The following is a 13,519-nucleotide window of genomic DNA, read 5'->3' on the forward strand; positions in this document are numbered from 1 at the left end:
AAAAAAAAAAAACGTCCATAGACATTCAGTCTAATTTTCAGTTCAAGCACCACCCTCATTGTTTCACTGAATATCTCGGCCTCTGAGTGGACTAGAAGCTCAATCTAGGTGTCATTAGAAAGCTGAGATCCTCATTTTGTGATGATAAATAACATTTTATTATCAATAGTCAAAAACATATTGCTGGCATATTTTGTTCTGGACATCAAAGATATAGCATTGGATTATTCAGCCAAGCAAGCTTACAGACAAGTAAACAATGGCTGATCTTTTAAGAAAACTGCAGAAATGACGTTTTTAGCTATTTGGGGCTTACAGCAGCAGTTATCAGTGCGTAAAAGAGACATTTGTGTTTGATGACTTACAGAAATCATATTTCACTTTGTGATTCTTTTGAAAATCTTTCGAACTGTGGTATTAGGGCAACATAATGAAAGAGAGCTTTCATTTGATATGTGACTTGTCCATATACAGTATGTGCTATGAGAAGGACTTTTATTTTTATATAAATATTTCTACCCCATTACCTCTAGGAGGCGCTAATTTTCAACGCAAGTGTTTTGAGGCTTTATTTTGTTATTTTGAGTAACATAAATGCAGAAGTGATGTTATCTTTGAAAAGTTCAGATATGAAACTTTCAAATTATACCTCATATGCCTGATTTACATATACAGAGACTTCAGTGTTATAACCGTAAGCTTTTTTTGCAATATAGCACCCCCTTTGGACCCACTGGCGTGTCCAATACAGTTTAAGGGGTTTTAAAGAAGGGACCCAAGCCATATCTAGAGACCAGAACATCACTGAGTTTTAATCAGTGGCGGATCATGACCGCAGATATAGTAGGTGTTGCAGATTCTTGCTCTGAGCGGGTTATGCATAAACGCCGGGAGGTTTTACATTATTTAGCTGGCTGAACACATAAGCGTGCTACCTGACAGAACCTGTTTTGTCCTTGCATAATTTTGCCACAAAGTAGCACTTTAAAATTGATTGGGAGATAATAAGAACACTTTAATTTTCAAAGTTCTTTGATTGTTTTATACAAGGGTTTTCAAACATTTATATGCCAAGGACCCCCCAAAAATGATGGTTCCCTTAGCGAAGGACCCACTTTCTTAAATATAAATGCAGCTTTATATTTGCATGTGTAACGATCCATTTTTACTGTGTAAAAAAGTAGAATGTGATATTGTGCTTTTATATTTTGATTGTTCTAAAGCCAAAAGAAATGATTGAAATATTATTTTTTTCTAATCATCTTATTATGTTCAGTTAAATTTAGAAGTATTTGTATACTGCTTTTCACAATAACTATTGTTCCAAAGCAGCTTTACAGAGAGTGCGGCCTTACAAATCCCAGTGTACAAACTAAAGGTAACAGATAAAGAATGTAGAAATATTTTGTATCACACAACTATACTGTGTACAGATATATTTTTATTTCTCATGGTGATTAATCTTATGATTTCTGACCAGTCTTTAGAAAGCAGAATTAAATAATAATAATAACTTGAAATTCGGTAATTAAAATATTTTTTACACATTTATTTATTTATTTCTGTGGAGCCCCTAGCACCCCTTTGCAGCCCACTGGTGGTTCCCGGACCCCAATTTAAACCCCCCTTGTTTTATACAATATTGCCAAAGTATGAATTATTAATACACACTAAAAATACAGTAACAAGAAAAGAAAATAATAATGCGAAAAACAAACAAATAAGGTGCCAGTAATAGTAATTTAGTAACACAAAACTAACAATATTTATTAAAATAAAATAAACATTCAACAAGACATTAATGAACATAAAGAACATTAGATTAGAATAAAAATCTAATTCAAATGTTGTTTTTGTATACGGCTGTCAATCAATTAAAAATGTTAATCAAATTAATTACATGGTGTGCCAAATTAATTAATTGAATTAATCGCAATTAATTGCATATATAAATATTTTCTGAGAAAGCCCCTCAAATAACAATAATTCAATATATAGCCTAATGATTAAATAATTATATATGGTTATATTTAAATAATTTCATATAATATGTATTTTAATATCTATATATTATTTAAAAAAGAATAATTAGATAATTAAAATGCTTTACATTATTGTGGCAGAGGAGTTAAGCATTGATAAGACAATACAAATAGTGGCTTTAGAATCCAATGTATTGTTTATATTGTTTATTTGCATATTGACCAACAGTTCACAGCAATCCATTTTGCAATTGAATTCATCAATCAGTCCGAGATTTATTATAAGGGCTTTTCTAAGGACGTGTCAGTGTACACCTGTGTCAGACGGATGCTTCTGGAGCATCTCACTTTGGTTGCATCGCATCATAAACGTACCGATTTTAGGTCGCTGTGTCAAATTAAACGTAGTTTAATACTTAGAAAAACACGTCTTGAGATTCCTAAATTCAGATTTGCTGTGTTCTCGTGTTGTGTTGTCTGCTGTCGGTAAGTGTGGTTTGTTCTCTGTATAAGCTGCATGTTGTCAATACAGCTGGAGTTTCGCTTACTGCCCCCTGGAGAAAACAGGTGGTACTACAAGCTTGAATTGCTCAGGAATCTTCCTTATTACAGTCCGGGGACATGATTAATTGCGTTAATTTTCTTAACGCATTATTTTTTACATAATTAATCACACTAAATTAACGCATTAAATCGACAGCCCTTGTGCGACCCCGAGTCCACATGCGTGGACGTTGTATTTTGACTTCGCTATACGCAACACGTAATTTAAATGAATAAGAACCGACTGAATACTGTTCACAAGACTCTAGACTGTCATTTAAGGGTTAAACTTCTGCCACACCAAGTCACGTGATACAACAGCATGATGTCGATTTCCTTGAAGCGCTCCAACGGACGCAGCAGCAGCAAAAAAAGTTGTTTTCATTGAAACCTGTTTGGATGTAAAGCGGAGAGCCTTTAGTTTTGTTTGATATGCTGCTTTAAAAAAATTTGTTCATTTTTCCATGCATCAGCGTGCTGATAAACATGATGTCCACATATGTGTACACTGGCACCTCATTTCCTCAAAAGTAGAAAAAAAACATCAACAATCAACTCTAACACATCTGTGGGTCATTTCACTTCATTTGAATATACATTTAGTTATATTTTATATTTTTTTCACTGTACAATACGGTTCTATTCATTAACATTAGTAAATGCATTCCTATATTTATTGTGCATTATCACTTTGAGAATAAATGGGCTCAGGAGGTTAAATATGATGTGTGGTGACAGAGCCCCAGGAAGGAGAGGGAGATGGTGATTCTCAGTGCAAAATAGCCTATTCTTTAAACATAGGATAACTGAGTTGTTTAACTACAATCTAATGAGGTTCTCAATAGAAACGAAACACGGTTACGCACATGTTCAACACTATTGTTCGCCATATTCGCAATCTGTTACACACTGCTAATGCGCACTAATACTACATGTTACCTTGGGCTTGGCATGACGTTTAGCAGCAAGTGGGGCAAGCAAATTTCTCTAATAGCGGTTTATGATTATACATACAAATTGTCTGATATACAATGAGTGATTTCTAGATAAACTTGATAATTTCTAGATAGTCTTGGTTTAGATAAAAATTGGTACCTACATTGTCTAATACGTATTTAGTAGTTTTCTTATGTTATACTACTATTTCCTCAACATCTGGGTTTATTAGATTTAAATTATTTTACATTTACATTACATTGACAATTTCCTGTGGTGCAGTTTTGTTTTGGTTTTTTGTGCACACCTATAATGAAAAGAACTTTGATTTCTCTAACCAGATTGTCTCGCATTCTAATAAAGAACATGTCATTTGAATCATGTTGGAGTCACTTTTTAGTTGTGTACATTTAAAATCAAGATATTTATTTATTTTATTTTATTTTTGGCCATCACCCAGCACTACAATAAACATGACATTAGTTTGCTTTTAAATTTAAGGTTTTGATGTGCAATAATGGAATAAAAGACTTTCAATGGGTACACAATCACAAGTTTGCCTCTGTGAAAAACATACCTTTAAATTTCCCTCTGTGTCTGTTTGTGACACCGCTGTGCAGGAACATTGCTCGTGTGGTGAGTCAGGTTCATGCGTTCCAGGAGAATCTGTATTCCTACACACCTGACCTTGAGCTGCAGTCGTATCTGCTTGGGCACATCGCTCGACTCCGAAAGTGTGACGTCCCTGATAACGACACCAACCAGACGGCCACTGATCGCAACACCTGCAGGATCCACGACACCCTGCGAAGGGTCAAAGCATCAAGTCCTCAAGTGAGAAAACACAGATGGAGACTCGGAGGACAAAAAGTGATGCACTAGACACCGCTGTCAACATGACCAGAGACGACAGACATCTGCGTCTGGACACTGCTGTGGTGTGGTGGGAGAGCTGAAGTTCTGGAATGTTTGTAGTTGCTCTATATTAGTTTGATGAGTAATAATGTGATCTATGCCACAAGTGGATATATTTTGAGAAAACTGGCAAAGCTTTAATTGGTGAGAGTATTTCCACTTTGTCTTGCTCGGTTTAAAACTCTCATTATGAGAATATGGACATGGTTATCAGAATTACAGTCATCGCTTGTGCATAACATGCTTCTACAAGCAGCCTGAGCCAATATCTGTTTGTCAGATTGCTCTCTTGTAAGGAACAAATGCTTTTCATCTTTTGTGTGATTACATTTCCTGACAGATGCACAATCAAATAACGTAGTCTGATTGCATATACAGTAAATGTATCGATAATTACTATGAAATTATTAATTATATTAATACATTTTAGGCAAGGTTAAATAATATTATTCTTTTAAGGAGAAATATTAAAATGCATTACCAACTCACGATTATCCTCCTGAGACCCCGCGTCCACCGGTGTGGACATTATGTTTTGGCTTCGCTATGTACAATGCATGATTAAATTTCATTTAAACCAACTGATCTCAGTTCAGGAGACTCTGGGCTGTCAGTAAAAGGTTAAACGTTCAACGCACGGACAAACAATATGCCGTCGATCACAGAGGAGTTTGTGTTTGGTTGAAACGCAAACATAACTACATATGATAAGAAACCTAATTTATTATTAAAGTGTTTAAATTGAAACTTGTTTGAGTCTCAAGATTAGAGTCTCTAGTTTCAGACAATATGCCTTTTTTATTATATTCAAGCGATTTATTGCGAAACGGCACGCTGTTTATCACAATGACCACATTCGTGGACTGTATGCTCAGTTTCATTTAAATTATCACACTGAGAATGAATGGATGCATCTAAAAGCTAGAAAAGGTTGCTTTCAGGGTCTTTATATGGAGTTAGGATGAAAATAAGGTGCATTTCAAACTGTTCTGAGACCAGTGCAGACAGACAGCACACTGGAGGTTAAGTAATGCACTAAATAGGGTGCAAGGGAGCATCCTATAGCTCTCTATACAGTTAAGTGCATTCACTCCTAAAATCTGATCAAAAGTTCAGTTTCAGGCTGCAGATGATGTTTGGATCACTCAACATGTTTGACAGACATGTGACAATGATAATCAGTACATAGATTCAGAATTTATAATGTATCATTTTATTTTAACATGATTGACAGTGATTGGATGATGCTGGACATTACTTTGAATCAGAATTAATTATGCTAATTTCTGATGTAATGACTTTCTATAGCTTGATATTATTTACATTTCACAACTTAGTTCTGCTGTACACATATGTGGATATACATTTTTAGGAAAACTGTTTGGTGTAAAAAAAAGAAAAATACACACACATATACAGGTGCATCTCAATAAATTAGAATGTCGTGGAAAAGTTAATTTATTTCAGTAATTCAACTCAAATTGTGAAACTCGTGTATTAAATAAATTCAATGCACACAGACTGAAGTAGTTTAAGTCTTTGGTTCTTTTAATTGTGATGATTTTGGCTCACATTTAACAAAAACCCACCAATTCACTATCTCAAAAAATTAGAATACATCATAAGACCAATAAAAAAAAAACATTTTTAGTGAATTGTTGGCCTTCTGGAAAGTACGTTCATTTACTGTATATGTACTCAATACTTGGTAGGGGCTCCTTTTGCTTTAATTACTGCCTCAATTCGGCGTGGCATGGAGGTGATCAGTTTGTGGCACTGCTGTGGTGGTATGGAAGCCCAGGTTTCTTTGACAGTGGCCTTCAGCTCATCTGCATTTTTTGGTCTATTGTTTCTCATTTTCCTCTTGACAATACCCCATAGATTCTCTATGGGGTTCAGGTCTGATGAGTTTGCTGGCCAGTCAAGCACACCAACACCATGGTCATTTAACCAACTTTTGGTGCTTTTGGCAGTGTGGACAGGTGCCAAATCCTGCTGGAAAATGAAATCAGCATCTTTAAAAAGCTGGTCAGCAGAAGGAAGCATGAAGTGCTCCAAAATTTCTTGGTAAATGGGTGCAGTGACTTTGCTTTTCAAAAAACACAATGGACCAACACCAGCAGATGACATTGCACCTCAAATCATCACAGACTGTGGAAACTTAACACTGGACTTCAAGCAACTTGGGCTATGAGCTTCTCCACCCTTCCTCCAGACTCTAGGACCTTGGTTTCCAAATGAAATACAAAACTTGCTCTCATCTGAAAAGAGGACTTTGGACCACTGGGCAACAGTCCAGTTCTTCTTCTCCTTAGCCCAAGTAAGACGCCTCTGATGTTGTCTGTGGTTCAGGAGTGGCTTAACAAGAGGAATAAGACAACTGTAGCCAAATTCCTTGACATGTCTGTGTGCGGTGGCTCTTGATGCCTTGACCCCAGCCTCAGTCCATTGCTTGTGAAGTTCACCCAAATTCTTGAATCGATTTTGCTTGACAATCATAAGGCTGCGGTTCTCTCGGTTGGTTGTGCATCTTTTTCTTCCACACTTTTTCCTTCCACTCAACTTTCTGTTAACATGCTTGGATACAGCACTCTGTGAACAGCCAGCTTCTTTGGCAATGAATGTTTGTGGCTTACCCTCCTTGTGAAGGGTGTCAATGATTGTCTTCTGGACAACTGTCAGATCAGCAGTCTTCCCCATGATTGTGTAGCCTAGTGAACCAAACTGAGAGACCATTTTGAAGGCTCAGGAAACCTTTGCAGGTGTTTTGAGTTGATTAGCTGATTGGCATGTCACCATATTCTAATTTTTTGAGATAGTGAATTGGTGGGTTTTTGTTAAATGTGAGCCAAAATCATCACAATTAAAAGAACCAAAGACTTAAACTACTTCAGTCTGTGTGCATTGAATTTATTTAATACACGAGTTTCACAATTTGAGCTGAGTTACTGAAATAAATGAACTTTTCCACGACATTCTAATTTATTGAGATGCACCTGTATATATACGTCATGCAGGGGTCTCAGGAGGATATAGAGAAAAGTGTCATACTTTTAAAAAATAGTTAACTTGATATATGATTAAACACATTGCTTCAGTCCCTTCATTTTGAAATGTATTTTAAATGTGGAGACTTTTGACATATTTTAAAGTAACACATGGCAGAGAAACTGTAGGCCTATTATTTAGCCTTTCTCATTGTACATTAAACTTTCTGATTTGCTGGTCATGCTGTAAAAAGTGATTCAGATGTGCAGTTTTTATCTTAAGGGGCTATTTCTGTCTGATCTAACCCTAAAAAATTGTTTCCTTGGTTCAGCTTAATGTAGTCAGGTTGATTCAGTCATACATACCAAAATCACATTTTGGAGTTGAATAAAACCAGTTTATTTGGATGTTACCATATGAAGCACTTTATTAGTTGATTAACACTGCAGGATTATAACTTTCTAGTTATATAAACTAGATTGGAACGCTATTTCCCCGGCTTGTACAGCTAATACGCATGCATGTTCACGAGTTGATTGACAGATGATGACTGAATCTAAAAGATGTTTGGTTCTTTTACCTGCAAGGCGGGACTTCCTTTGTACATCCATTGACCGTTCCAATTTCTCCCATTCATTTTAATAGAAGTGGCTCGTCTCTGCTAAATGATCTCTGAAACTATTTACCGTGGTGGAGCAAAAATAAACAAAATATCTGTTCATATAAATGTCATTATTATATTATTATAAAGCTGTAAATCCTGCAGTTGTACTGAATATAGGGTGCAAAGGGGCTAAAGGCACACCTTAAGGAAAATTTGCTTTTTTTTTCTGGTTACAAAGTGTATTAAGATTGAAAAAAATATATATATTTATTTTTATTGAATATTGATGGAGCAACATAATTTGTGTGGAAAGAAATAATTATGGAAGGTTATTTTGATATTCTTTTATTTGTTTATTTTAAAGGTGACGAGGGAGCCTTTCACCCGAAGTATGGGATCAGTAACTATACCACATTTGGGGTAAAAGACCCCCAGGGGGGTTATTATATAGAGATTTCCATGTAAATATAGGGACAAGAGTTATATTGCAAAATATGTCAACTTTTGTGTTACATTTGAGACAGCAACTGAAAATGACAAATAAGTATTTTGTCTCAAAATAAATGTGATAATTTCAGGGATTCTCATTAGCTACATACATTTGCAACATTTTAAAAATGATAAAATATTTGACCAAATGACCTCAAAATCAAACATTAGACATTGCATGTGATGACCTCATGGATCAGGAATATTTCGCAGTGTATAGTGACAAACAGGTGTTGAAGAAATATTCCAGGTTCAATACAAGTTTAGCCATGACATCAATTTGTCGGCAACACGAAAGTCTAATTCTCCAGGGATTCCCTCAGGATTTGTGTATTTCATCAATACGTCTTCGCAATTCACGTTTGTTTTATGACCAAGGACGTAGATTCCAATAATCAAAACAAGCAAGTACATTAAAGTGTATTTTATTGCAGGTTCACGATGTGTAGCTCATATTATAACAAGGGTGTAGATTTGGCTTGAACATTGGGGGTTTTGCAGTGTGAGGCATTTACATGTTTCCATTGATCATGGTATACATGCCCCTGTATTATAATACTGTTCTGTGTCATTGGTCAGAGAACAAAGAAAGCTGTAAAATCAGTTCTGTCTGTATGAGACAGTCTGTAAATAAACCGTTTAAATTAATACATTTTACAGAGACTCACTTCAGCTCATCTGTTGCAGCTGATGTTTCATCATCCAGTGAGACATTAAAACTGTGACGTAAAAACTCATTACTGCTCATAAATACTAACAATCACCATTTCACAGTTTTAAAGACATTATCTTCATTTCACTAAAATAATCACTATTATTGTTCGACAGAGTGGGGGGCCTAGGTATCTCAGCGAGTACTGACGCTGACTACCACCCCTAGAGTCACGAGTTCGAATCCAGGGTGTGCTAAGTGACTCCAGCCAGGTCTCCTAAGCAACCAAATTGGCCCGGTTGCTAGGGAGGGTAGAGTCACATGGGGTAACCTCCTCGTGGTCACTATAACGTGGTTCTTGCTCTCGGTGGGGCGTGTGGTGAGTTGTGCGTGGATGCTGCAGAGAATAGCATGAAGCCTCCACACGTGCTACGTCTCCGCGGTAACGCGCTCAACAAGCCACGTGATAAGATGCGCGGATTGACGGTCTCAGATACAGAGGCAACTGAGATTCGTCCTCCGCCACCCGGATTGAGGCGAGTCACTACACCACCATGAGGACTTAGAGCACATTGGGAATTGGGCATTCCAAATTGGGGAGAAAAAGGGGAGAAAAAAAAACGATTATTGTTCGACATGAATCATTCTACATTTTGAAACTATGCCATCAGATGCACAAATATTACAGGAATATTACAGGTTCAATACAAGTTAATCTCAGTTGACAGCATTAGTGACATAATAGTGATTACCACAAAAATGAATTTCGACTCCTCCCTCCTCTTCTTTAAAAATCTGAGTTACAGTGAGACACTTACAATTGACGTCAATGGGGTCAATCTGTAAACATTAAAATACTCACTGTTTCAAAAGTATAGCCACAAGACGTAAACAATATGTGTGTTAACATGATTTGAGTGCGAATTAACCGCTTACTAACCACATCCGTGTAAAGTTATAGCCAATTTTACAACTTCGTTGCCATGACGATGTAATGTCATCAAATCCTAAAATTAGCCTACTATAAAAAATTACAATTTAAACAACTTTACAGCTCAAATAATACACAAGTTTTAACAGAAGAATTAATGCAAGTGCTTTTATAAAATTATAAGCGTCACATTTCTGGCTTTAAACCCTCCAAAAACTGGCCCCATTGACTTCCATTGTAAGTGTCTCACTGGAACACAGATTTGTGCTTTTTTTTTTTTTAAAGAAAAGGAGAAACGAGTCCAAATTATTTTTGTGGTAATCAGCATTATGCCGCAAATGCTGTCGATTGAGATTAACTTGTTCTGAACCCGGAATATTCCTTTAAGTGAAGTGCTGTGCTCGTCCGCCTCTGGAAGTCATGATATCGCCTGATCATTGATAAAGGAAACAGTCAACATTCCCTTATCATCATTGTCCAGCTAAACGATCCATTGAGGGGCTCAGTCTCTCATCCAAAGAGATTCAAATACAGTCCGATAACATGAAATCCCTGATTAACTGCAGACTTCTGAGCCGAAGCTCACATTACTGACATTTCTTATTAATCGTGAATACCGGTGAATACTAATCAAAGTCTGTGCTGTTGTGTTTACACGAAACTTCAAATAAAACTGTGATCAATATGGAGACTGAGTGTTTGGGGTTCAATTTCCCTCATTGCATTAAAAAAAAAAAAAAAAAAATACAAATATTCAACTAGCTTTTATATAGGTCTGGCTACACATTTACACATTAGACTATGTCGCCAAATGTCTATAGGCTACTTACTGTAAAAATGAAAATAACACATATGCCTAAATAAACTAATATGCTTTAAAAATGCATATGCACAGGATGAAAGTGGTTTTCAGGTTGGGCATGGCATGGATCTGTATGGATCAGGCCTTAAGCTCGTCCGGGTGTGAATTTGCATCTCAACTGTTGGTCAATCAAAGTTAATTGTGTTGCTACTGTAATCCGTTTGATCTGTGATGTTTACCAACTGCACCAAACGCTCCTCTTGATGGGACAGTGGCGCCAGAGACTCCGCAGGGCATCGAGGATGTGTGAGGGCCATTTCAACTACACTCAGATTGCCATTGTATGTACAGACCGACGAAAGCCAAGAAACACATACAGATATCAGGGCTAAATATATATATAATAGAAACTGCACTGTTTACATGTAGACAAAGAGTATATAAAAGCCATAAAAAGAAGTGTAAATGCTTAGACTATAATATTTGTGTGATTGCTGGATTTATACCTGCACAGAACATGGGTAGCCTAAAACGTTTTAGCACATAATATATTTGTATACAGAAACCTACAGGCAAAATAAGTCTACTGCTAAAATGTAAGATCAACAATTTTGAAAAGTGTTGCAAAGCATTTTACATAAATGTACAGGCCATGTGCAACCTAAATGCACCATACTGGATAAAAAAAAAAAGAGCCTAAATATCTCCTGTTTTAGAGACTGGCATATTTCAGACAAACATAAAGGCAAATTAATTCAAATGCATCCATTTAGGTTTAAGCATATGTTGAAACATGTTTAAAAGTAAATGTAAAAAGGTTTTATTGGCTGTTGAAGTGTCAGGTTTTACTTTTCTGTAAATGCCATTTTCAACACAAATGTTCCATACTGGTTAAAAATAGCCTATATATGTAATTTGTAATTAATCTCCTTGTTTAGGGGCAGAATCCTGAGTGCAAACATGAAGTAAATCGCAATGATTAGGGTCCGACATACTGTATATGACATAGGCTACATGTTCAATGTCTCGTTTTTAAGTTTCTAGCCATTGAAGTTTTAACTTGCCATTACAACAATGCTATTTTCAACATAAATGCGCCATTCTGGATCCAGTTGTTCTGACAACATCTTTGTTTGGAGAGGATGCAGACAGCTGGATGAGCCAGAGGTTCTCACAGACAAGCTGGCGCCAGGCTTTCACACAGTCACAGGATATGTAAAGACCTCAATAAGGAGCCATTAGGCCTAATGATTGAGAATCGATCAGGCGTTAACTCTTCCATGCATATGTTAATGAAGTCCTGGGACGGGCTATATATTGGGAGGCCTGACAATTCAGTCTTTGATTGTACTCGGATAAGATACACTTCCTCAGCAGTCATGGTGAAGAATTTTTCTGTGGACTGGCTCGCCCAGAGCTTTCATGATTCGACTGCTAGAGAGGTTCTGGAGCCAGAGGAGAAGCCCTGCAGACCTCATGTTCCTTGTTTGGTTCAACCGAGGCCTCCAACATCTTACGACAAGTTTTACTTGCAACCTAAACCAAAGATCTCTAAAGTTGAGCAGAAACCAGATGCCACCAGCGTGCCCAAGGAGAAAGAAGTGACCACCCCAGTTACACCCAGAAACTGTTTCTCTCCAAGCTGTAAGTAGGCTGTCTTCATTAATGTTCTACGACATGAAACCCTTTGGTTTCCGGATAGAAAGTTTGAACCATGTTTTAACTCTTTATCTCAAATGTTCAGTTTCAGAGAATAGCGGTGAGTACTCGTCGGGTTATGAGAGCGAAGCAGCCGCGTCTGAATGCGCATCTGTTGAAGATGGACCTGAGATGGAACAGGAAGGTGTCCAGCGCAGAATCAGAACCAAATTCACACCTGAACAGATCGACAAGCTGGAGAAGATCTTCAACAAGCATAAATACCTGGACGCGGGAGAACGAGTCAAAACCGCCATAAAGCTCAATCTCTCTGAAACACAGGTGAGAAACTCAAACCTTTACCTGCCTAGCTATTTTATTCATTTTTTTATGTATTCGCTTTTATCCAAAGCTCCTTCCAAGGTAAAATTGGGGACATGTTTCATGCTGTTTTGTGCGACGAAAAAAAAAAAGAGTAAAAAATGGAGCATGTTTTTAAAAGTGGATTTCTTGGATTTATCAGGTCAGAACTTGGTTCCAGAACCGTCGCATGAAGCTGAAACGCGAAGTGCAGGAGATGAGCGCCGATTATCTTGTTCCAGCTCTGCATCCTGTACTGTTGCCGCACATCCACCCGGTTCAATACCACTGCTACGACCGACACGGGCTCAGCGGACCTCTGATGCATCAGATGCCACCTCAACAGATGCCCAGCGCTCAGCACATGATGCCACACCAACAAGTTCTACCTCGTCATCATCATCACATCATGATGCCTATGCAACATTACTACTGAAGACTCACACCCAAAGTCAAAGACTCCTTCCATTAAAACACTTATAGGCTATCACGTTCTGTGTGCAATATTCGTTTGATGTAAAAATGTTTAATGAAAAAGAAGAGTTTATTTATTGTGAGAATTAAAGTATTTTTTATGCCGAAAGTTTGCTTGTTCACAGTTTATTCACGATAAAGATACACTCCAATTGGCAACCTGGGTAAATATTGGACAGAACACAGGTTGGGTTAAACTAGCCCA

At 37.1% G+C, this 13,519-nt stretch overlaps 2 protein-coding genes across 2 annotated transcripts in view; both read left to right on the top strand.

The window, feature by feature from the left end:
• Window positions 1-5,818, top strand: part of LOC127411680 (kinase non-catalytic C-lobe domain-containing protein 1-like) — a 63,053-nt gene extending 57,235 nt beyond the window's left edge. The window contains 1 exon segment of the mRNA XM_051647392.1: window positions 4,082-5,818. Coding sequence (XP_051503352.1) covers window positions 4,082-4,343 — 262 coding nt within the window. The 3' untranslated portion in view covers window positions 4,344-5,818.
• A 6,347-nt stretch (window positions 5,819-12,165) lies between these two features.
• Window positions 12,166-13,276, top strand: LOC127411682 (homeobox protein vent1-like). Its single transcript, XM_051647393.1, has 3 exons — window positions 12,166-12,486; window positions 12,587-12,822; window positions 13,004-13,276. The coding sequence occupies exons 1-3, from the start codon at window positions 12,222-12,224 to the stop codon at window positions 13,274-13,276; spliced, it is 774 nt and encodes a 257-aa protein (XP_051503353.1). The 5' UTR covers window positions 12,166-12,221.
• Window positions 13,277-13,519: the final 243 nt, after the last annotated feature.

Source organism: Myxocyprinus asiaticus, chromosome 21 (genome assembly GCF_019703515.2).
Source record: "Myxocyprinus asiaticus isolate MX2 ecotype Aquarium Trade chromosome 21, UBuf_Myxa_2, whole genome shotgun sequence".
Lineage (NCBI taxonomy): Eukaryota > Metazoa > Chordata > Actinopteri > Cypriniformes > Catostomidae > Myxocyprinus > Myxocyprinus asiaticus.

What these genes read in the sequence shown, in the direction of transcription:
- LOC127411682 (XM_051647393.1), top strand. Translation starts at nt 12,222, where the DNA reads ATGGTGAAGAATTTTTCTGTGGACTGGCTCGCCCAGAGCTTTCATGAT. An exon ending in AAACTGTTTCTCTCCAAGCT is followed by an intron (nt 12,487 to 12,586) that starts GTAAGTAGGCTG and finishes TCAAATGTTCAG; the next exon opens with TTTCAGAGAATAGCGGTGAG. An exon ending in TCAATCTCTCTGAAACACAG is followed by an intron (nt 12,823 to 13,003) that starts GTGAGAAACTCA and finishes TGGATTTATCAG; the next exon opens with GTCAGAACTTGGTTCCAGAA.